Consider the following 23,782-nt stretch of genomic DNA (forward strand, 5'->3'; position numbering starts at 1 on the left):
GCAAAAGAATTCTATTTTGTGACTCATGAAAATTATATGAAATTTAAGTTTCAGTGTTCCTTAGTAAAAAGGTTAAGAACAAAACTCCGAGGAACAAAGATTTGCTATCGGGTCTTTTACAGAAAATATTTGCTCACCACTGGTTTAGAACTCCAGGTGGCTGTGTGTCATCTATCTCCACCAGCAGTTCTGGTGATGTCAATAGACCTCCTTTCTATCAATACTTTCCTAAGGGCTGAATCTTCCCCACCGCAGGAGCTACTGACGGATTAATCCACAAAGGATGAGACATTAGGAAAATGTTCTACTTTTTTTTTCTTGGAGTGTAACACAATGATTTCCAAGCCCAGCCTAACCCTGGCACCCTGCCCACCCCCACCACACATACACACACCCACACACACATATGTACCCTTTTCAGAATATGCAGGAGGTCATGGGGGTGTTTTTGTTTGGGGCTGTTATGGCTGCTGTTATTTGTTTCTCAAAAGGGAGTATGGATTTTGAAAGGACCATATTCACATAGATTGATTTCTAAGATTACTTAATTGCCACATTAGATCTTTCTCACTGCCTCTTCCCCCACCCCTTCTGTCTTTCTTTTTCTTCTCTATCAAACTTGCAGCATATACACTGACAGTTTCTTCCTCACCTCCCACTTACTTCTCAGCCCACCACAATCTGGAGTCCACTCCCACTCCAACGCTGAAACTGCTCTCAACACATTTGTCACCCATCTCATAATTACCAAATCTAAGGACACTTTCCCGTCCTCCCTTGACTTCTGAGTAGCATTTGATAATGCTGACCTTGCCCTTCTTCATGGAACACTTCTATTTCTCTGCATCTGCTGCTTCTTTATTCTTCTCTTAGCTCTCTGGGTGCTCCTAGTGCCACCAGATTCTTACAAATTAGTGTATTTCAGTGACCTGCTTATTATCTAGCATCAGTGCCAAGCCCAGCCTCCTATACTGTGTTATGGACTGCTTGGCCGTGTATTTTCCAGCCTTCCTGGACGGTTGGCTTCCTGTTAGATTCTCTCAGTAGGAGGTATGGGTGGGAGATCAGATGGCAGGAGAAACCAAGAAGCTTCCTGCTTTAGTTTCTAAGAGAGTGGCAGCTCCTGGTACCAGCAGCAAGAATGGGTGATTCTGGACTCCAGCTTCCTGGGCAGAGGAAATACCTTCTCAGTGATCCAGCTTTGATGGAGATGGCGCCTTTTTGGTAGATCCGGAAGTGACTGTGATGGTGTCTCCTCCAGGACAACAGCAGGTGTAGACATGAATTCCAGCTCAGGGGCGAGAGCTGCTTCTGATTTCCAGGTTTTCCTCTGTCCTATTTGCACCTCCAGCCTCTCTCTTTTTCCCTCTTGCATGTCTTGCCTTTTTAAAAATACCTTTGTAACCAATCTCTATATTAAATCCCCTCAGTCTGAAATACCTAGAATGATCATACCTTCCTGACTGGATCCTGGATGATACTGAATAACTGGTATGAGTTTGGGGTTTGAACCCAATCTGACCTGTGTCCTTGTGCCCTCCCTCTGCACAGTCTACGTGGGTGATCTTGTCCACTGCCTCTGCTTCAGCATTTGTGCAGATGACTCCCAAATTAGGGTTCTTCAGCCCACACCTGAGATCCATACCCATCTACTTCATGCCTCCTAGTTACCCTGGCACCTCAAATTCAACACAAAACTGAACTTAATTCTCTGCTTCTATGCCTTTCTTTTCTATTTCAACTCAGTCCATCATTGATCAGCCACCTAGGCTGGAGACCTTGGTGTTACCTCTCCTTGACCCCTCCACATCTAATTCTCAGCCAGTGCTTTAGATTCGACTTCCTAATTACATCAATATTTGATTCCCTCCATCTCCTCTGTACAAGACTTAATTCAGGCTCTTACCATGTCTCGCCTAAAGTATTGCTATGCTGCTACCAGAGGGCAGTGTGTGTGTGTATGTGTGTGCAACTTTTAATTTTGTTGTCATATACATCACAAAGTCTATGTGTGGACTCTTGACCAGAAGTTTGGCCTCAGTTCTTTTCAAGCTCCAGACCATTATTGGAAGCATCAGAACGATTTTTCTAAAATGTTAAAAATGATTATGTCACCCTTCGGTTTAAAGTCTCTATCATCTGTAAAATAAAAAACACCCTCCTTGGGACTTCCTTGGCGGTCCAGTGGTTAAGACTCTGCACTTTCACTGCAGGGGGCACGGGTTCCATCCCTGGTCAGGAAACTAAGATCTCGCATGCCGCCCGGCTTGGCAAAAAACCCCCCAAAAACAAAAAACAAAAACACCCTCCATGTGGCATAACAGAGCCTATGTGATCTGGCTCTTGCCTAAATTTCTAGCTCATCTTAAATCAGCTATACCCCAATCAAAATTGAAAAAATAAATAAAAAGTGAGTAATTCCTGAAAAAAAATTTTTTTTCTAGCTCATCTTGACACCCCACCCCCACTCCCTGCCCGTTACCAAACAGGGAAACATGAGCAGCCTCCAAACATTCATGCCCAACTATACAGAGGTCTCCAAAGAAAGGAGCTGTGAAGGCCTTTGACCGTCACCCATTTGCCTACCCCTTGCCCTGGAAGGCTTTTCTCTTCTCTCCCATTCTGCTGGTCTAACTGTTTTTTCTTCAAGACTCTTAGTAGCCTTCCTAATTACATCCCACCTATTTCTCCATCCTCATGAAATAAATACTTCCAAAACACACTTGGCTTGGTCTTATTTGAATATGTTACATTGTATGTAATTATTTATTCAGTGACCACCCCCACTCCCTCCAAGTTAGACTCGAAACTCTTTGAAAGCAGGAATATGCCTTATTCATCTTGGTATTTCTAGCCCTGGACCTAACGCTTGTTACATTTTCAGTCTATTTCTGCAGAAGGAAGAGAGCTAAAGCCTGAAGGAGAATAAATTTTGTGAGAAAGAGGAGGGGGCTTGGGAGGTAGAAGACAGGGTCTGAAGAGCCCTGGGGGGTTACCATGGGAAGATGAACTTTCCCAGTTTATTATTCGGCCACATGGCAGTGCTGCTCAGAAGAGTCCCTTGGTGGGGTTACAGGCTGAGGCTGACTGCCAGATGCTAAAGAGGGATCCTCACCAGGAGGCAGACATTCCTCCACTGCCTCCCCAACCCATCTACAGCCCCTAGGCTGGCCTGGTAAAAGAGCCTAGTCCTAAGAAGGGTGCTCGCTCCTGGTCTCTCCCCAGCGACCGATGACGTCAAACCCTACACTTTCTGTGATTGGCTTAGCCGGAAAGACAAGAGAAGTTAGGGAAGTGAGCTGGAGAAACATGATCTGGGAAGGAATCTGGGGACCTGGGTCAGCCGTCTGGTAGCTCCAAGCCCACTGGGAGCTGTGAAGATATGGATCATGAGCTGAGCCAGGGAGCTGCGCTGCTACGGCTGCTACCCCTTCTGTGGCTGCTGCCCCAGTCCTGGACTGCCCCTGAAGGTATGGCAGTACCTCCCCTTTACTTCCATCCTGACTGGGGTAGAACCTAGGGAGCCGGGGCATTTGAAAGCGGTGAAAGTGCTTTGTAAGTGGTGAAAGTATTATGAGAGAGTGGAAACGATAGCAGAATTGGGAAAGAGAGCTATACTATGGATGGATGGCAAACAATGCCAGAGGTGCTTTGTAGGTTTCATCGAAGACAATCTCTTGAAGCAGAGATTATTATCTCCACTTTCCAGATGAAGGAAATGAGACTCAGAGTTTAAGTAACTTGTGGAAGTTCACCCCGTTGGAAAGTGGTAGAGCAGGGATTTGAGCAAAACAAGTGTTATTTCCACTGTTCCTACTTGGGAGTCTACTCTGCACTCTGTCATCAATTCACCTTATGATTCTTGAAAAGTCTCTTAACTTTATTGGTCCTTAGTTCCTTCTTTGAAAAGAATGGGGCAGAATGGAAGAAGAATCTGGAAGACCCCTCTTACTCTATCATTCTGGGTATTGGGTTTTGAGTAGAAGATTTCCTCCTGGCTGGGGAGATTCCTGCCAGGAGCTTCAAAGAATTAGAGATTATTTCCTGCAGCTATGGTGCCATTCCCCCAGTCCTGTCTTTGCAAGGTCTGCAGGGTTGAGGGAGGGGAAGTTATTTTCAGAGAGGCCTGGTGCCAACGAAGCGGCTGAAAAGAAGCCTGGAGAGTGGTTTTTCAGTCTGCCATGTGTGTCTGGGGATGGGATGGGATGGGATGGGGCAGTGCCATCTATGGCTTAGGGAGGCCACCGCCATTCCTTCACATATCCACGTGAAGACTGGGAACTCATCCAGGCCCTTCACAAGTCAATAGGATGGCCTCCCGGGGATCAGGCAAAGGTGGAGACCTTTGGGAGGACATAACCCTATGCCAGGTTGCATGGTTTGGTGAGCAGAATGCAGGTTTGATTTTAGCCGCCACTTACCTCTTTGGCTGGGTGCCTTTAGGCACAAAGATACAACCAACATTGTGATTCTGAATTACTTGTTACAACTTTAAACAGTTGGCCTTTTTATGGGCTGGGTAAGTTTGGCGGGATCCCGTAATTTCTTTTCTGCTCCCACTGGGAGGCAACCCACCTCTCCCCCCTCTACCTGAGGCAGGCCTTGCTGTTTTCTAAGCTAAAGAGGAGGTGGCTCCCACCTCCTTGGACACCACTCTGTCTCTTTTGCAGCTCTTACTCCAGGGTGGAGGGATGAGCTGAAAAACCACACGTTCCTGCACACAATGTACTGCCAGATGGGGAATCCCAACGTGGGGCTCTCCGAATCCTTCAACGAGGACCAGCTTTTCTCCTTCGACTTTTCCCAGAATATCCGAGTGCCTCGCCTGCCTGAATTTGCTGACTGGGCTCACAAGTCTCGAGATACTTCCAACATTTTCTTTGACAAAGCATTCTGCCGGGCGATTGTCGAGGAAATTGGCCCAGAGCTTGAAGGGCAAATCCCAGTGTCTAGAGGTCAGGGGATTTTTTGGGGGGTGGGCTGCCCTCTTAACCTCATGATACACTGAATTACTCCCCTTCTCACCAGCTCCCCATCTCTCCTGCTTTCTGGTTCTCTTCTTGGATATTGATTTTTCTACCACTCATGATCTGTACTCTGTTTTTGTTTTGGGGCAGAAGAAAAGTCCCTGGGATGTAGTAGGCATTCAAAACTACGGAACTTAATGAATTCAACAGAGACCAACAGACGCCTACTGAGTATTAGGGCTTGTGTTACGATGCTCAGCAAGATGGAGGGGAGAATAGAAGCATCTGATGATGTGCCTACATTTTATTTTATTATTTTTTTTTCCAAAAAATTTGAGTTTGTTAGGAAATGCTGATGGATCGTAGTAGATGAAAGCCCCAGCTGAGGTAGTGAAATGGTACTAACTGCCTTGGTAAACTAGGCTTAACTACATAGGTTAATCAAGCTCTGTTAATGATTATTTATTTTATTATTCTACCATATTTGTTTGAGCATCATAATGTGTTTTTTTATTGAAGTATAGTTGATACACCATGCTGTGCCAGTCTCTGCAGCACAGCAAAGTGACCCAGCCATACACATACATACATTCCTTTATCCCAGGAAATTGGGTATAGTTCCCCGTGCCACACAGCAGGACCTTATTGTCCATCCATTCTAAACGTAATAGTTTGCAATCATAATGTGTTTTTAATGTACATTTGCCAAGATTTAAACTACAATACCATATCAAAACTGAGTTAACATTAATTGGATGATGAAGTAAATTTAAAAAAAAGTATGGATGTGATCAGGATGTCTTTCAAATATATCCAAACATATAGTTCCTTGAAACTACCCTTAAAATTAGTATTTTCAATTTTTTTTACTGATTGGTTCTTTCTTTTTTTTGGTGGTGGTGGTTATCTTTATTTTCTTAAATTTAATTTTTATTTTATATTAGAATATAGTTGATTTACAATGTTGTGTTAGTTTCAGGGGCACAACGAAGTGATTCAGTTATACATATACATATGTCCATTCTTTCTGAGATTCTTCTCCCATATAGGTTATTACAGAGTATCAAGTAGATTTCCTTGTGCTATACAGTAGGTCCCTGTTGATTATCGATCTTATATATAGTAGTGTGTATCTATTCATCCCAAAGTCCTAATTAAAATGTGCCTGCATTTTAATGAGAAGACAGAGTGTGATCAGTTGCTGATGTGAGGTCCAGACAGGAAGTGCTGCAGGAAGTCAGGGTGGAGGGTCCAGAGTGGCCTGGCTCTGGTCCAGGTCTGGTTCTTGCCTAGACAAAGACCTCCCTCAGAGCCCTAGCTCCCCCTATCTTGTGTCCTCTCCGTATGCCACATCCCCTCCACACACAGGGGTCCCATCTAAGTTAGTCGCTTCTTTCCCTCACCTCAGTACCCCCACAGGCCTCCCCATCGCTGAGGTGTTCACTCTGAAGCCCCTGGAGTTCGGCAAGCCCAACACACTGGTCTGTTTCGTCAATAACCTCTTCCCACCCACACTGACTGTGAAATGGCAGCATGATTCGGCCCCTGTGGAAGGAGCAAGGCCCACTTTTGTCTCAGCCGTCGATGGACTCACCTTCCAGGCCTTTTCTTACTTAAACTTCACACCAGCACCCTCTGATCTTTTCACCTGCATCGTGACTCATGAGATTGACAGCTACACAGCAATCGCCTTTTGGGGTGAGACACTTCTCCATGGAAGCCTAGTTCCTCTGGGGGGCAGAAGGGGGTAGACCCACAGGAGGACTTCTTTCTCCACTGGGCCCTTGTTTAGTCTGTTCTCACTCTGAGCTGACCTCAATCTTCCATGCCTCAGTTTCTCCCTTGTCATCCCAGACACCCGTGTCATTCCCCTGGGGCTCCCCAACCAGGTCTCTGGGCTGACCGGCTCCCCTTTTGCTCTAGTGCCCCAGAATGTGCTGCCCTCGGATCTTCTGGAGAACGTGCTGTGCGGTGTAGCCTTTGGCCTGGGTGTGCTGGGCATCACTGTTGGCTCAGTCCTCATCATCTACTTCCGAAAACCTTGCTCGGGTGGTATGTCAGGGCATCTGGAGAGGGCATGTGTGGGTGTGCCGGGACCGACCTGTGGCCTGGGGAGCGCGTACAGTGGTCCTCAGGCCCTTGGTGGGGAGGCCTGTGTTGGGCACCGTGGGACATCCTCCTGGTTGAGGTCCCAAATACACACACCCAGTTCTAGGTCATGAGAATGGCTTTGCGTGGGAGAGGAGTGATGTGGGGGGCTGGAGGAAGGGTGCTTGGAGATGATTTGGAGAGAAGGAGAGATCAACTTCTATAGGGTGTGTTGCAGGCCGGAAAGGGCCTTTGGGGACGATGAGGATCCCCCTGATGGCTTTCCTCCATCCTTCTCTCTCCTCAGACTGACTCTTCTTGACCAGAGTCTGAGGCCAACAGCTGCAGCCATCCAAGCAAGAGGTGTTCAAGTTTCTCACATCCTACCCAGGATCTCTCCTTCTCAGAGCAGGAGGCCCTGGGCCTTCCGCCGGTGTGTGTGTGTGTGTGTGTGTGTGTGTGTGTGTGTGTGTGTGTGTGTACAGGTTTCTCAGCTGGGAGCTCTGCTGTCCCTGGGCTTTTGCATCCAGGGGAACCCAGAGTGACTTTCCTATCATGACCACATCACTACCATGTCAAAGCAATAAATCTCATTTCTTAATATCAGCGTGGCTTCTTTTTTCACTCATGATATTTATTTCTGGATATTTTAACTTGAGTAAGTTGTCATGTCAAATTCAACAAGCCTTAACCTGACACGTCTGCCCTCCTTAGGGAGAGAAATGGGAAAACCCCTAATTCCTCAGCTGATTCCCATTCCCTGGTCTCAGTACAGCACGATGGCTTTTACTCCTATCAGTTTGTGCAAAATATGTGAGCAATGAAGGCAGAGCCACTTTCTGGTAATCTGCTCAAAGAATGGTGGAGGAAGCTGCTTGCAGGTTTTTTTGGATCTTTTTTGCAATTTACTGTTTGTGGAAATGTTTATGCCTAGTATAGGCTGCCTTGAGGAATATATAACTGCCTTCAACCTACATGATAGCTGAGAAAACAAGAGCTCATAATGGAAAAATAAGACTTCAGATGCTATTCTAACTCAGTCATTCCGGTTTTGTGAAAAGAGTAAAATCCAAAGTTCTTGAAATGAAGCATGAACAGCCTGGAAGGGCCCAGAATTCATGTGTCCTTTCAGACGATCTGTTCGTTGGCCTGAGTGGACCATCCAAGGAGAACTGTGATGATGCTGTCTTGGGTGGATGGTGGGGGCAGGGGGCACATGTCTACTAGTGGTAATCTCCTTTGCATGTGCTTTGTTTCTTGCTTTTCTTGGTGTTTGGGTTGCTTTGGAGGAGGGGGTGGCATTAAGGTGAAGAGTGAAATTATTTTGGTATTGGTGCAAGAGTCTCTGTTCTTTGCATCATATCAGAATCTAATCTAAGGGAAAATATCCATTTCTTCCCAGGAATTGGCATCTCCTCTGAACCATCTCATTTCTAAGAGCAGCATATGTACTGGCTAAGAGTGCAGAGTCCAGGGCTTCCCTGGTGGCGCAGTGGTTGAGAATCTGCCTGCCAATGCAGGGGACACAGGTTCAACCCCTGGTCCGGGAAGATCCCACATGCTGCGGAGCAACTAAGCTCATGCGCCACAATTACTGAGCCTGTGCTCTAGACCCGGTGAGCCACAACTACTGAGCCCACATGACACAACTACTGAAGCCCACATGCCTAGAGCCCGTGCTCTGCAACAAGAGAAGCCACAACAATGAGAAGCCCACTCACTGCAACGAAGACCCAATGCAGCCAAAAATAAATAAATAAAATAAATAAATTTATAGAGAAAAAGAGTGCGGAGTCCAGAACCAAACCGCTGGGAATTCAATCGTGACTGTCAAATTTTAGCTGTGTGCCCTTGGGCGAGTTACTTAACCTTTCTGTGTCTTGGTACCATTTTCTATAAAAGGATGATGATAACAATGGTGCCCACCTTAATAAGGTTATTGTGAGGCTTAAATAAATTGACATCTTGTAGAATGCTTAGAACAGCGTTTGGCATGTAGAAAAGGTGCTCATAACTTAGCAAGGATTTTCACTGGGGAATTTAGCAGCATCATTAACTTCTTTTCTGGAAACTACTTTGAATCTACCTTCAAGTATTGTATGTTCTCCCTTTGAGATGTTTTTCTTTTCTTTTCACTTTACCATTCTACATCTGCCCCATTGCTTTCTAGTTCTTCCTGATTTCTCTCTCTCCATTTTCCAACTTATCCAGAAACTTCCTGCCAGTCAAGCCTTAAAACTGCTTTTATTTATTTATTCGTTGCCCTGCACAGCTTGTGGGATCTTATTTCCCCAACAAGGGATTAAACCCAGGCATTCAGCAGTGAAAGCGTGGAGTCCTAACCACTGGACCACCAGGGAAGTCTCAAAACTGCTTTTATTATGCTGTGTGACCTTAGACAAGTCACACCCCCTCTCTGGGCCTCAAACTCCTCATCTGTAAAATGATGGGCTTAGGTTAGATGCTCTCTATCAAGCATTCTATAATACTGTCACTTATAATACTCAACAAGCCTTCCAGACCCTCTCTCGTCTGGTGTCCCCGCTTTAATAAAAAAAAAAAAAATAGTGCCTCCTCTTCCATGAATCTGTTCCTAATACTCCAGCCCTGACTGACCTTGACTGAACTCGAAATTCCAAGACTTGGCACACTCAACCCAGACCTTGCTCTCAGCGCTATGCTGACTTGGTTTATGTGTTAGTTATTTTTTTATATAGCTATTTTGTAATTTCAATGATTCAGGGATCATAAACAGTTTACACTCCCACCAACAGAGCAAGGTAGTTCTCACTTTCCTTTATTGTCACTAACACTTGAAATTATTTGACTTTCAAATGTTGGCGATACAGTGGGTGTCAAGTTGTCTCAAGTTGTTGTGTTTTCTTTAATTTAAAAAAAAATTTAAATTTTAATATTTTATTTTTTTAAGCAGATATTAATTTAAAATTATTTATTTTTGGCTGTGTTGGGTCTTCGTTTCTGTGTGAGGGCTTTCTCCAGTTGCGGCAAGTGGGGGCCACTCTTCATCGCGGTGCGCGGGCCTCTCACTATCGTGGCCTCTCTCGTTGCAAGCACAGGCTCCAGACGCTCAGGCTCAGTAGCTGTGGCTCACAGGCCCAGTTGCTCCGCGGCACGTGGGATCTTCCCAGACCAGGGCTCGAATCCGTGTCCCCTGCATCGGCAGGCAGATTCCCAACCACTGCGCCACCAGGGAAGCCCCCAAATTTTTATTTTTTAACATCTTTATTGGAGTATAATTGCTTTACAATGGTGTGTTAGTTTCTGCTTTATAACAAAGTGAATCAGCTATACATATACATATATCCCCATATCTCCTCCCTCTTGTGTCTCCCTCCCACCCTCCTTATCCCACCCCTCTAGGTGGTCACAAAGCACGGAGCTGATCTCCCTGTGCTATGCGGCTGCTTCCCACTAGCTAGCTATTTTACATTTGGTAGCATATATAAATCCATGCCACTCTCTCACTTCATCCCAGCTTACCCTTCCCCCTCCCCGTAGGGGCAGGACAGGAATAAAGATGCAGACGTTGAGAATGGACTTAACTTGCCTTTCTCTCCTTGCTAGTGAGGCTGGACATCGTCTTATAGGTTTATCTCTGTGTGAATTGCTGATTCATATCTTTTATCTATCTTAAATATGGCTTTTTCTTGTGAATGTATGGGGGCTTCTGAAGTATTTTATATAGCAATCCTATGTCAGTATAAATACTGCAAGTGTCTTCTTCCACTTTGCTGCTCATCAGTTAAATTTGTCTACGGTTCTTTCCCCAAATAGAATGATTTCATTTTGACAAAACCCATATGGTTTGTGGTTTCATAACCTTAAGAAATCCTTTCGAACCCCAAGGCAGTAACGTTACAATTTTTGCTGGAACATAAAGTGATAAGGGGAGTCTCCATTTTCTCAATGAGAATATTTTAAAAGATTTTTGACCAAGTTCAAAATTTAAAGTTTTAGGTGTATAGAAGTTATAGGAAAATAGTCAAATGTTTGCTAACTGCCTTTATTTAGTTACTAACTCACATATTTAAAATCACATATTTTATAACATAATATTTTAATGTAGGCATATTGCTGTTTCCACTTCTCACATTTCATAAAACAATTTTTATTCTAATTCTCGTGTGTTTATTTGTGATTATGCTAATGGATTCTAAATTCTTTGATTTATTTAAAAAACAAACCCATTAATTTAAACTAAAAACCCCACCAAAACCAGTTTGTTCATTTCTCCTACCTGCCCACCCCTCCCTGGCAGTCTCTGGCAACCACGAAACTGTTCTGTTCTCTGTTTCTATAAGCTTGGTTGTTTTTTCGTTTGCGTTTGCTTGTTTGTTTGTTTATAAATTTATTTATTTAATTTTGGCTGCATTGGGTCTTCATTGCTGCACGCGGGCTTTCTCTAGTTGCGGCGCGTGGGGGCTACTCTTCGTTGAGGTGCGTGGGCTTCTCACTGTGGTGGCTCCTCTCGTTGTGGAGCACAGGCTCTAGGCGCGCGGGCTTCAGTAGTTGTGGCATATGGGCTCAGTAGTTGTGGCTCGCGGGCTCTAGAGCACAGGCTCAGTAGTTGTGGCGCCACAGGCTTAGTTGCTCCGCGGCATGTGGGATCTTCCCGGACCAGGACTTAGACCAGTGTCCCCTGCGTTGGCAGGCGGATTCTTAACCACTGTGCCACCAGGGGAAGTCCCCGTTTGTTTGTTTGTTTTAGATTCCACATATAAGAGGGATTATACAGTATTTTTCTTTCTCTGACTTATTTCACTTCCCATAATGCCCTCGAGGTCCATCCATGTTTTTGCAAATGGCAAGATTTCATTCTTTTTTATGGCCGAATAATATTCCATTGTATGTATACACAACGATTTCTTTATGCATTGATGGATAATTAGATTGTTTCCATATTTATAGAGATATTATTATACTATAGAAATATAGCAAATAATGCTTCAGTGAAAATGGGGTGCATGTATCTTTTTGAGTTAGTGTTTTTGTTTTCTTTGGATAAATACCCAGAAGTGGAATTGCTAGATCACATAATAGTTCTATTTTTAATTTTTTGAAGAACCTCCATACTGTTGGTGAATCCTTATGCGATGTTGGTAGGAATGTAAATTGGTGCAGCCACTGTGGAAAACGGTATGGAGGTTTCTCACGTATTTATTAACTGAAATCATTTTAGGATAATGTATCATCTCCAAACAGCTTTGAGAGAGTGGCCATAACTTGGAAAGGAAAAAACTTAAGGGCTTATATAGAAGGTAATTTCTCTTTTCTGATGAATAATTTTAGGTAAGAAAGCTTTGCCTTATATCTGGCCGTATATATTTCACTGTGCTTTCCTATTAGAGTTATTGTTCTCCTTTCATAGTTAGATCTTTATTGATCTGGAGTTTTTCCATATGGTATGAGTATGGTTACAACTTTCTTTTTCTCCAAACACTAAATTGATTTTAATGCCATGTATCAAATATTTGATTTATTCCCAGGAATTTTATGCCAAATTCCCCCATATGCATGGATTTGTCTCTGGATTATTCAGTTCAATTGGCTTGTCGGTTCTTGTGTCCACTTAATCATGTTTAAATTATTAGGGCTTTTTTTGTGTTTTAATATTTGGTAGGGCTCGTTTCCATTTCTTTGCCACCTCACCTCCCAGAAAACCACATTTTGCTCTTCTTTATCAAAATTGTCTAAGATTCTTATGGACTTTATTATCATGCACATTATAGAATCAGCTTGTCAAGTTCTCCCCAAATTCTGCTATGATGTTGGTTAGAGCTATGGGGGAAAACTGACTTCTTCATTATGTGAGGATGCCTCAGCCATGAATATGGTATGTCTCTTCACTTCTTAAGGTCTTCATTTATGCACTTTAATATAACGTTTCCTTTTTTTTCCTAAAAAGTTTTTATACTTTTGTATGTTAATTTCTAAATATATTTGGTTTAAAATTCCTATTATAAATGGTTGGCCATTTTCAATTAGTTTCTAATTGATTATTAAGATATTATTATACTATAGAATTTAGAATCAAGTCATGGCGCTATTACTTAGTATCTGGGTAAAGCTGGGCAGTCACTAACCTCCCTCTGCCTCCATTTTCTCATAGTTAAAATGCAGAGGTAATAACATGATTCAAGAGTTGTGGTGGCAAATCAGGTAAAATATCTGCTAGTAGTTCAAGTAATCTGGCTGCATGATGGAAGGAGGTTGAACTAGTTACAACAACTGTAGCTCAAAGGTCAGGGTCTAGAGCAGTGAATCCTAACAGAGAAGGAGAGCAAGGAGAGGAGAGGTGGGAGGTGGGTGGGCGTGAAGTTGGACAGACTGGGAAGTCATGTAATCCTGATAGGATGCAGAAGTGTGAAAAGACATTGAAGGAAGTCACGAATGTGGTCTCAGGCTCTTGGTTTTCAATTACAAGTGATGGACAAGTTGAACAATTTTTGAGTTTATAAAATGCAGGCTTGAGTTAAAACCATCTGTCCAGGACTTCCCTGGTGGTGCAGTGGTTAAGAATCTGCCTGCCAACGCAGGGGACACGGGTTCGAGCCCTGGTCCGGGAAGATCCCACATGCCTCGGAGCAACTAAGCCTGTGCGCCGCAGCTTCTGAGCCTGCACTCTAGAGCCCATGAGCCACAACTACTGAGCTCACGTGCTGCAACTACTGGAGCCCATGTGCTGCAACTACTGACGTCCGCGTGCCTAGAGCCCGTGCTCCACAAAAAGGAGAAGCTCCTGCAATGAGAAGCCCGCGCACCGCAACAAAGAGTAGGCCCCACTTGTCGCAACTAGAGAAAGCCCATGCGCAGCAATGAAGACCCAACGCAGCCAAAAATAAATAAAATAAAATAAATAAATTTATATATTAAAAAAACCACACTATCTGTCCAGAAGAGGAACCTGTGAACGTACAGGGAGGGATGTTAGGAAGGACCTAGAAGAGATTTTTTATTATGGCCATACTCTCGAAAAAGCATAAGACCACATTTCTGACTTCTTTCAAGGTGCCAATGATGTCACTGCAGTTCGTTTTTGTTTTTGTCAGTCCAGGTAGCTGCTAGATCCCCAACAGCACCTTATAACATTGCCCAGCTCGTGTGGTTATATGCCAAGACCGGGATGCCAACTGCCTTCCTCTTCTCTGTCACGAATCCAGCCCACTTCCAGGCCCCCGCAATGGAGAGGACTTCCTGTCCACCAAACACACACAATGTCTTCTCTTTTCTCTTTTAAGTCCACTGGCCTGATTGCTGACTTGCATTAACATAAACTCTTCTCTCTCTAGATGTTTCTTCTCACTCCCCAACCGAGCTGTAAGCGAATGACGTGGGAACGGAGCCCACATCTCTTAGCTCTTGGGAGTCCCTGTAATGCTTTGCAGGTAAACACCATGGTCAGTCCACTTCTGGCCTATGGTGTCCAGCTTAGCAGAAGAGGCAGCGGGCAAGGAGGGGATTCACTCTTTGGGCCCTTGTGTAGTGGCCGTAAAAGAGGGACAGCATATGGGAAGCTGCCTGGGGTTCCCCAACTTCAGTCCTGGGTGTTACATAAATAGTTATCCAATCACCAACAATGCACAGGACAGTTGAAACATTCTTTGGGGTTGACTAGAGGTGGGGGACAGAGCTATGTCTGTAACAACAACAGCAACAAAAAAAGTAGGGTTAGGAGGAAGAGGGGAAGGAAGAAGCCACTTCGCTGAGCACAGGTCTCTGGGTTTTTCTGTCCAGCTTGATTCTAAAAAGCACCCTCAGTCTTCTCATTAGTAGAGAAGTGAAATCGTCTACATTTCCTGCAGCTGCCTATGGAAGGTTTCACATCTCCTTTGGCTGCCCAAGCAGAGAGCCAGACATGGGAGGGAGTTTGCCGAGCCTCAGGGAGCTGGCGGAGGGCCACACAGGCCCTCCTGTGTGGAAAGCATTCCTGTGCCAGGCGGGCTTTGGGGACCTTGAAAAGGATCCCAAGACCTGGTTCCTGAGGTTAGGTTCACTGCCTACCTGGAGGGAGGAGGAGAGACGTAACGGGGGGAAGTGAGCGTGTGTGTAGGAGAATTCACAGTTTTGAGACTGTCGAAAGAAAAAGTGGAAGAGACACGAGTTCTAAGAGCAGGAGGAGCTCTGAGCATCGGAAAGATGACTCAGAAGGATTGGGGTGGCTTTTCCCTTTTTCCTTTTCTCAGCGGAGGCCTCCACGAGTTACCTTTACTTGGGTCATCTCAGTCCCAGGATGTAGTGAGTGTGTGGGCACACTCAAGTGTGTGTGTGTTTGTGTGTGTACCTCGAGACCTTGGGTGTGAATCTTTGGACCTGTTTTCCAAACTGTAAAATGAGGACCATCAACAGGTCTTTTTTTTTTTTTTTGCGGTACGCGGGTCTCTCACTATTGTGGCCTCTCCCGTTGCGGAGCACAGGCTCCGGACGTGCAGGCTCAGCGGCCATGGCTCACGGACCCAGCCGCTCCGCGGCATGTGGGACCCTCCCGGACCGGGGCACGAACCCGTGTCCCCTGCATCGGCAGGCGGACTCTCAACCACTGCACCAGCAGGGAAGCCCAACAGGTCTTTTAAGATTAAATGAGATAGCATGTAAAGGATTGACTTAGCATAGTATCTGTCACAAAGTAGAAGCTTAACAAATTTTGCACTCCCCCTCCTCAATTTTCTGCCCATTCCCCCTCCTCAATTTTCTGCCCATTCAACCCTTAATGGTTCATTAGAGAAGTTCAAGTGTAGCGGTATAACCCAGGTGGGGCTGAGTGTATGGGTGGTGGTGGGGGGACGTGGGCAGAGCTTCAGTGAAGCTCAACTAGTTACACAAAACAACTCTTTTGTTCCTGATATTCATGTATGTTTTCATCTTGGAGGTAAGCTTCCCCCTCTTCCTTTTTTCTTCATAAATATCAGATTCTCTGGGGGTCAGGGACTTGGAAGGAGGACAGGTAAATGTGGTGTCAAGGGCTTCCCTCCTAATCCTCTTTTATTTAGCTCACTATCAAGTCAAATTCCAGAGCTTTCAGAAAGCAAGGTGAAACTTGCTTGGACTTCCCTGGTGGTGCAGCAGTTAAGACTCCATGCCCCCAGTGCAGGGGGCCCGGGTTCGATCCCTGATCAGGGAAATAAATCCTGAATGCCGCAACTAGAAAGGTCCCGCATGTGGCAACGAAGATCCCATGTGCTGCAACTAAGACCTGGTGCAGCTAAAAAAATAAACAAATATTTTTAAAAAAGAAAGCAAGGTGAGGAGAGGCAGCCATGAAGCCTAGTGGGGAGCACAGAGAAACCAATTTAGGGTTTTACATTTGTAATGGGAAAATCTATCAATCGTATAGTTCACAATGAGAATGAATTGCTATTTAAAATTTGTCTTTTCCTGGGGAAGAAAAGTAGGGATGTTTTATCTCATTTTTCTAGTGGCTTCATAATGTGGGGACCTGCCCCAGGACAGATGGGACCTGTGGGGGAAACACATAGGGGAGTTTTGAGTTTGGGGGAGACAAGTGAGCTTTGGGCATTGGCCCATCACCAGCTAATTATCGAGGGGGTTAAGTGGTATTGCCCTGCGGTCTGCTCTGAGATGTTTCAGAGGGTAGGGGGTTCGGGTTTCTGGCTTAGGAAAGCAGAAAGGAGAAAATGAAGCTCATCTGGGCTAGGACAGATGAAGCAATGGAAGCCCAGGGAGGGATTTTTCAGGGCTGTGGCCCTGATCTCTTAGGAACTGCTTCTCTTCTGCAGTCTTGCTTTGAGGCCAGCTAACTGCACTCTCCCTACATCTCCTTCCTTAGCAGCCCTGCCTCTACCACATGCCCCAGAAGGGCCCCTTGTCCGCCTGTTTCCTGGGTGACAGGACAGACCAAGGAATATGTAATCAAGGGATAAATTCCCAAGTAACTTCCCTTAAAGGAGAAAGAGAGGTTACCTAGTCCCCAGTCTTTGAGGAGGACCTTGAGCGGAAACAGTTAAACCAGTGGGCAGTCCAGGCTGCACACATCTTGGGAATATTGGGTTTATTCTCTCCACTGAGCTAGGGAAATCCACCTACAGACTGTTCCTTAGGAGAGTTAAGAGACCAGTTCTTAAAAGCCCAGGGCAGAGTGAGATTTACCTAGTAACTGATGATGCTGAGCGGATGCGCTCAGCGATTTGTCTCTACACTTGTCCCCGCCTACCTAGCCAATCTGACAGTTCTCAGTTTGGGACACTGAGTTAGATGATCAGGTAAGGAACAGGTATAGTATCTAGGGGCTTGGTAGCTCCAAATCGCTCATTTAGAGAGCATCGAGAAGGCCCCGGCAATAACCATATTCCCACTCAGTGTTTGGAGATCATCTACCCAGGCTGGGACTTCTCGGGCAGGCAAGGACCCAGGGCCCCTGGAAGAGCTGCTCCAGGGGACAGGATTCCCTGTGTCTCCCCCGAGGAGAGCATGACTGCCCTCCTGCCGCTGCTGCTGGGCCTCAGCCTGGGCTGCACCGGAGCAGGTAAGGACCCTCCCTTCCTCTGCTCCCTTTGGGTAGGGTGTTCAGTTTTGTTATTGGATTCGGATACCCCAAACTAGTCTGTCTCCCTATTACATACTCCCATAGCACTTCGTACTGTACCTTTGTAGCAATTTTTTAAATTTATTTTTTTATTGAAGTTTAGTTGATTTACAATGTTGTATTAATTTCTGCTGTACAGCAAAGTGACTCAGTTATACACATGTATACATTCTTTTTTAATATTCTTTTCCATTATGGTTTATCCCAGGCTATTGACTATAGTTCCCTGTGCTACACAGTAGGACCTTGTTGTTTTTCTGTGTAGCAATTTTAATGTAATTAAGCTGTATAATTATTCGTGTAATAGACATTTCCTGTTGGAAGGTGGGCAAAGACGATATCTGCCCTGTTGAATGCTGCATCCCCAGCTCCTAGCACGGTGCCTAGCACACAGCGAGTGCTTCAGAAATACATGTGGCACGAATATTTAATAATGTGTCCAGCACAGAACAAGGCTGACTCTTTCCTTTGACCCCTTTTCTCACTCGATCACTGGCCTTACTGAAGGTCTTATCCTGGGTAAATTGTTGTGTTTAAACATGCAAATAATTTTGGGCTACTTGTGTCCCCATGCTTAGTCTCACATAAAGAGGAAACGGGATCTAGAAACTTCTCTGCTAGGACCATCTATGCCCTTAATCGGGACTCTCAGAGACTCTGGTCCATGAGCTTGGTCAGCAGATGCTGCCTCAGTCGGGAAACCTGTGCCCCACTCACCAGGTGTAACTGAGGCTTGGGTTCCTGCAGAGGACTCTGACCTATCCCCCTTCTCTGGCTCCTGCAGGAGGCTTTGTGGCCCACGTGGAAAGCACCTGTCTGCTGGATGACAATGGGACTCCAAAAGAGTTCACATATTGTGTCTCCTTCAACAAGGATTTGCTGACCTGCTGGGATCCCCTGCAGACCAGTATGGTCCCTTGTGAATTTGGGGTACTGAACGGCTTGGCCAAATACCTCTCAGATTACCTCAACCATAAGGAAAACCTGATCCAACGCTTATCCAACGGGCTGCAGGACTGTGCCACACACACCCAGCCCTTCTGGAGATCTCTGACCCACAGGACACGTAAGGCGAGAAGGGAGCAGAGGGATGGTTAGGAAGCACAGTTAGGACCCCCAAGAAGGGTCCCTCACCGGCAAGGGGTTTGAGCTGTGGGCAGGAAAGAAGCAGAAAATCGGAGGACCTGGGATGTAAAAAGAGGGAGGGTTGACCCTTACGAGGACACAAGGTGGTTGACAGGGGTAGGGCAGGAATGAAAAAGGGGAGGTGATGTTTGAGCCAGTGAGGAGCTATCGCGGGGAGAGTAAGCTAGTTTTCCTTCAATTTAGGGCATCTCAGGAGGCAGATCCAAGTTCAACCAGGGGTTGAACTGTCAGAATTACCAGAATGGCTTTTCCCAAAATGCTCACGCCACTGTAGCCCAGGTTCTGGTGTCCCGGGTCTGAGACAGGCCCAGGCATGGGAATATTTGGAAAACCTCCCAGGGAATTCTGATGCAAACTCTCTCACCCTTAATCACTTGCACTGAGAATGACTTGAGATTTTTAAAAGAAAACTTGAAGTTCTCTATCGTACAGAGTACCGTGTCTTAAGATGTGATTTCTCAGAATCGCCTGGGGAAGGTGCTTGTTAAAAACACAAGCCCTTGAGAACCGCTACAGATCTGTTGGATGAAAGTATCCAGGGCTGCAGGCTCGGGAATCTGCATCTTCACACAATATCTTGGATTTTTATTGAATATTTTGTTTGAAAAACACCCAAGCAAGCAGAAGGGTCACCTAGAAAAGTAAACTATTAAAAGATGGCAACATGAATGATCTCATGAATTAGATTCCCTCGTCCAAATTTAGGAGAGTTAGTCCTGAGTTAGCCTTGTTTCCTTAAACTATTCAAGGAAAAAAAAAAAGGCTTTCTTTATCAAGTCAATTTGTTCAATGAGATTTGAGGACAAGGGTGTTTTCCTACTTTTGCAAACCCCCCACTATAACTCTGGATGACAATTCACTTATGCACTTGAAATTAATACAATGACTTCTGAAACAGCCTGCAGTTCAGCCCTGGCTTCTACTTATTGTGAACAAATATAATTTTGGAGGAAAAAGGAAGGAGCAGTGATGAAATGGGAGCCAAGAAAGAGTGAAGCAGGAGTACATTCTAACTCCTCATTTTCAAAGGGATGTGTGTGGGAATGAGGTGGGGGTTGGGAAGGTCGGTGGGCAAAATCCAGGAAGAATTCAAGTAGGAAAGAAACCAGGTTGGAGGGAAAGCCAGAATGTTGCCCTCCTTCGTGACTCTTTTTTCCTCCTCTGCAGGACCGCCATCTGTGCAAGTAGCTAAAGCCACCCCTTTTAACACGAGGGAGACTGTGATGCTGGCCTGCTACGTGTGGGACTTCTATCCAGCTGATGTGACCATCACGTGGAGGAAGAACGGGCAGCTGGTCCTGCCTCACGGCAGCGCCCATAAGACCGTCCAGCCCAACGGAGACTGGACATACCAGACCGTCTCCCATTTGGCCATAACCCCCTCTTTGGGGGACACCTACACCTGTGTGGTAGAGCACATTAGCACTCTTGAACCCATCCTTCAGGACTGGAGTAAGTGTGGGGCAGGTGGGAGGAATTAGCGTTAAAGCAGAGAGCTACTGTCATTCCCTAGCGGTCAAGTTAGGACTCCGCGCTTCCCCTGCGGGGGACACGGGTTCCATCCCTGGTTGGGAAACTGAGATCCTACATGCTGTGCAGCGTGGCCAAAAAAAAAAAAAAAAAAAAAAAGAGAGAGCTACTTCAGGTGGGTGGTTGTAAAAAGAACACCAATATTTTGGCAGAGGGAATGGGATGTAGAGAGGTCCTCCACGGTACAGGGGAGAGAGGGAGATGCTCAGAAAGAGTGAGTCTGGAGGAACTTACGGAGGGTTCACGACCAGAGATGGGGCCAGGGGATACAGACACGGAAAGAGTTAGTTATTGTTGGACTTCCCTGGCGGTCCAGTGGTTAAGACTCCGAGCTTCCAGTGCAGGAGTCACGGGGTTCGATCCCTGGTCGGGGAAGATCCTGCATGCATGACAAGAGTTACTGTTGCTGTTGCTATGGTGCTGTGGTTGGTGTTATGTGCTTGTCTGAGGGTGGGAGGGGAGCCTGACTGTCCTGAAAAGAGGATGTCGATTTGGTAACCGTATTTTCAGAAGCCCAAATTGTGATGCAATATTCTAGGATTCTCGGATTTCCGCTATTCTGTTGTCAGGTCAGGAATAAGAGTTGCAGAAATAAAGAAGGTCGCGGAAGAAAGGGGACTCTCTCGGTCTGGGGGCCGTACTGAATTGGGGCTGCTCTATCAGGGAGGAAGAAGCCAGGGCTGGCAGACACTTTGGTGTACACGCTTGGAGGCTACTGCATAAAGCCAGTCACCATTGTTTGAACCCCGGGATTGGAAGTAGTTAAAGGAAAGGAATCCGGGTGGGGGACAGGATTCAGACTAGGGCCAGCTCCAGGAAGTGAGGGCTGTGGAGGGGGGTGGAGACAGGTTCTGGAAGGACCCAAATCTGGAAGTGGGCAGGTAGGAGACACATAAGTACTTGGATAACTCATGGAATGAAACCTTGGGAAGTTAGGAAAGGCGGAAAGACAATTTCATAGGAAAATGCTCAGATAGAGTGGTCAAGGGAGCAAGTATTGTCACCACAGGCAAATGGAGAGAGGGATGGGGAACGCTGTATTCCTCAGCAAGGGTGCCGTCGGGGTGAAGGAAGAATACAGGATGCCTTGAGAGGCCCCATCATCTTAGAGAGGATCTGGAAGCGGGGGTACTAACTCAGGGAGAGCGGCTCCCCAGGGAACCACAGGAGTAGAGACCCACAGGATGGGGGTTTTGAGGAAAGACCACTTCCTTGGGCCTGGATTGGTGTGAGCTAGACCCTTGGGGTCCGGATATAGCACCTTTGAACCTGAGCTGGAGGTCGCAGTAAATGAAGTTGCTCTGGGAATGAGCAAGAGAAATTGGTTCTAGTAAGTTTCTACTTCCGCAGCTCCTGGGCTGTCGCCAGTGCAGATAGTGAAGGTTTCTGCGTGTGCTGCGACTCTGGTCCTGGGCCTCGTCATCTTCTCTCTTGGTTTGGTCAGCTGGCGGAGAGCTGCCTCCTCCGGTGAGTGACCCTCCTGAACTCTCAATCCCAACCTCTGCTCACTTTAAAAAATTAAAAAAAGAAAAATTTATTTGGCTTTGTTGGGTCTTAGTTCCGGCATGCGGGATCTTTAGTTGCGGCATGCGGACTCTTAGTCGCAGCATGCAGTCTCTAGTTCCCTGGCCAGGGATTGAACCCGGGCCCCCTGCATTGGGAGCACAGAGTCTTAACCACTGGACCACCAGGCAAGTCCCTCTGTTCACTTTCTCTTTGTGACTGGTTCTCCCATGGCTACCCCCTTGGCTGTGAAAAATACCAGAGACTTTTATCCACTAAGACTGTCCTCCACTCAAATATTTTCTTCTCCTAGGCTACGTTTTCCTCCCAGGGTCCAATTATCCAGAAGGTAACGTGTCTGTTGGTCTGTCTGCCTGCTGGCCCTTTGGAGCGGGTGAAGGTTAGAGGGAGTCACCGTTGGGTTCAGCTAATGGTGCTATTTGGAGCGGGGGTGAGCTTCCACCAGGCTCGGGCTGACAATGTGATTGAAGCTGCCGTTGCTGGGATCAGGAACAGAAGGGAGGAGCACCTACCCCCTTCTCTTCTACCCAGCGGAGTGTCTGAAGGTGGCTCCTTAGTGTTTGGTGATCTAGAATTTTCCATATCACTGTATTAAAGGCTCTGGCATGGATGGTTATAGGGACAAACGACGGGGTCAAGTTGGTTTGGAGCTTTAGTACCTTGTTTTCATTTCTTCTGCAGGTCAGCACATTTCCTAGAGGCAGAATCCTACAAGTTCCTCTCCACGTGAGGAGATTCAAACTCCTAAGGATGCTACTGTGCTCCTCCAGCCCGTCCAAGCGTCCACATTTTCTTGGATCCTATGGTTTCTCTATTTGATTCTATGAATTTCCCAGTCCCTGCTATGGAAACCTTACAACTTGGGGAACTCACTCCTGGGAATATTCTGTAACCAAGGTGTTGTCCATAGGTAGAGCCCAAGGCTACGTATCTGGGCTGAATATAATCTGGGGAGAAACGTCAAAGGCCCTCTTGGGGGCCCCCTGTGCCACAGAGGTCTGAGTCGCTGGTGATCGGCTCTGAGGAATAAACTCCGGTGGAAATACAGTTTTTTCCATGCTTTTTCTTGAGGCCCTGAGGAGGGACTATAGGCAGTCAGGGGCTGGGCTTGATTCACTCTCCTACTGCAGTCGAGGAGTCAGTGTTTCCTCCCATTTTCCCATCTAGACATGACAGAAATGGGGACAGTTTCCTGATGGATAATTCATAAGAAGGTAATAAACTGTGGGGGGATGGAGTCACAGAGTCAGGGATAGGAGGGGGTTTACAGTTTTCTGACCTCATAAGGGATCTTAATGAGGATTAAATGAGTTCATACTTGTAAACGGCTGAGAACATTACCTGGCACACAGCCAGCCCACACTCATGACATGTCAGTCACAACTTTCTGGGCCAGGTGCTCTACTAGGTGCTTTACATGCATTGTTTCATCTGATCCTCATCACAACTCTGACACAGACCCTCAGATAGTCAGTATTCAAGGGGCAGAGCTCAATTCCTGATCTGAGTTCTGGGCAGTTATTTTCTTCCATAACCTACGTGGGAAAGGGACCGTAACTCGAGGGCTTATCATGACCTAGGCACTGGGCTAAGTGATTTATGTTGTATCTCATTCATTCTCCACAATCACCTGGTAAGGAAGGATGGTCTCCCTCTGAGTCACAGATGAAAGTGAGGTTCAGAGAGGTTAAATAACTTGTCCAAGGTTGAACAGCAAATTCTCTGTAGGATGTCTGTCTACCTGAGTTGGAAGTAACTAGGCTGCTGTATTCTGAGGACCCTCATGCTGTCGAGCACACCACTCTTCAGAGCCCCCCTTACATTCCCTTCCACCCCAAACCCAAGGGGGATCCACCGTTGGGGGCTGGATTTCACACAGCGGAAGAGAGGTGCTCTTCGTTCCCAGTAAAGGGCGACACCTGCTGGACACAGGTGGCATTGTCTTTGGAATGAGAGTTAGATACTA

The 23,782-nt window shown here is 46.1% G+C and overlaps 2 protein-coding genes across 3 annotated transcripts; both read left to right on the forward strand.

The window, feature by feature from the left end:
• Positions 1-3,353: 3,353 nt before the first annotated feature.
• On the forward strand, positions 3,354-7,631 carry LOC307192250 (HLA class II histocompatibility antigen, DM alpha chain). The gene is made up of 5 exons (XM_079932961.1): positions 3,354-3,470; positions 4,671-4,955; positions 6,387-6,665; positions 6,891-7,019; positions 7,363-7,631. Exons 1-5 carry the CDS (start codon positions 3,383-3,385, stop codon positions 7,365-7,367), a joined length of 786 nt encoding a protein of 261 aa, XP_079789087.1. The 5' UTR covers positions 3,354-3,382; the 3' UTR covers positions 7,368-7,631.
• A 9,665-nt stretch (positions 7,632-17,296) lies between these two features.
• Positions 17,297-22,857, forward strand: LOC307192246 (HLA class II histocompatibility antigen, DM beta chain). 2 transcript variants are annotated; one of them, XM_079932952.1, is made up of 6 exons: positions 17,297-17,556; positions 18,401-18,682; positions 19,930-20,214; positions 21,643-21,759; positions 22,109-22,144; positions 22,498-22,857. In XM_079932952.1, exons 1-6 carry the CDS (start codon positions 17,502-17,504, stop codon positions 22,512-22,514), a joined length of 792 nt encoding a protein of 263 aa, XP_079789078.1. In that variant the 5' UTR covers positions 17,297-17,501; the 3' UTR covers positions 22,515-22,857. The 2 variants fall into 2 exon arrangements, with proteins under 2 accessions (XP_079789078.1, XP_079789079.1); XM_079932953.1 differs by lacking the exon at positions 22,109-22,144.
• The last annotated feature ends 925 nt before the right edge of the window (positions 22,858-23,782 follow it).

The sequence above is a fragment of the Stenella coeruleoalba genome (genome assembly GCF_951394435.1).
Source record: "Stenella coeruleoalba genome assembly, chromosome: 10".
Classification (NCBI taxonomy): Eukaryota; Metazoa; Chordata; class Mammalia; order Artiodactyla; family Delphinidae; genus Stenella; species Stenella coeruleoalba.

Bases quoted from the DNA above. Each gene is read 5' to 3' on its own strand.
- LOC307192250 (XM_079932961.1), top strand. From the start codon at position 3,383: ATGGATCATGAGCTGAGCCAGGGAGCTGCGCTGCTACGGCTGCTACCC. The intron at 4,956-6,386 runs GTCAGGGGATTT...GTACCCCCACAG, and splicing joins GCAAATCCCAGTGTCTAGAG to GCCTCCCCATCGCTGAGGTG. The intron at 6,666-6,890 runs GTGAGACACTTC...CTTTTGCTCTAG, and splicing joins CACAGCAATCGCCTTTTGGG to TGCCCCAGAATGTGCTGCCC.
- LOC307192246 (XM_079932952.1), top strand. From the start codon at position 17,502: ATGACTGCCCTCCTGCCGCTGCTGCTGGGCCTCAGCCTGGGCTGCACC. The intron at 17,557-18,400 runs GTAAGGACCCTC...TGGCTCCTGCAG, and splicing joins CCTGGGCTGCACCGGAGCAG to GAGGCTTTGTGGCCCACGTG. The intron at 20,215-21,642 runs GTAAGTGTGGGG...CTACTTCCGCAG, and splicing joins ACCCATCCTTCAGGACTGGA to CTCCTGGGCTGTCGCCAGTG.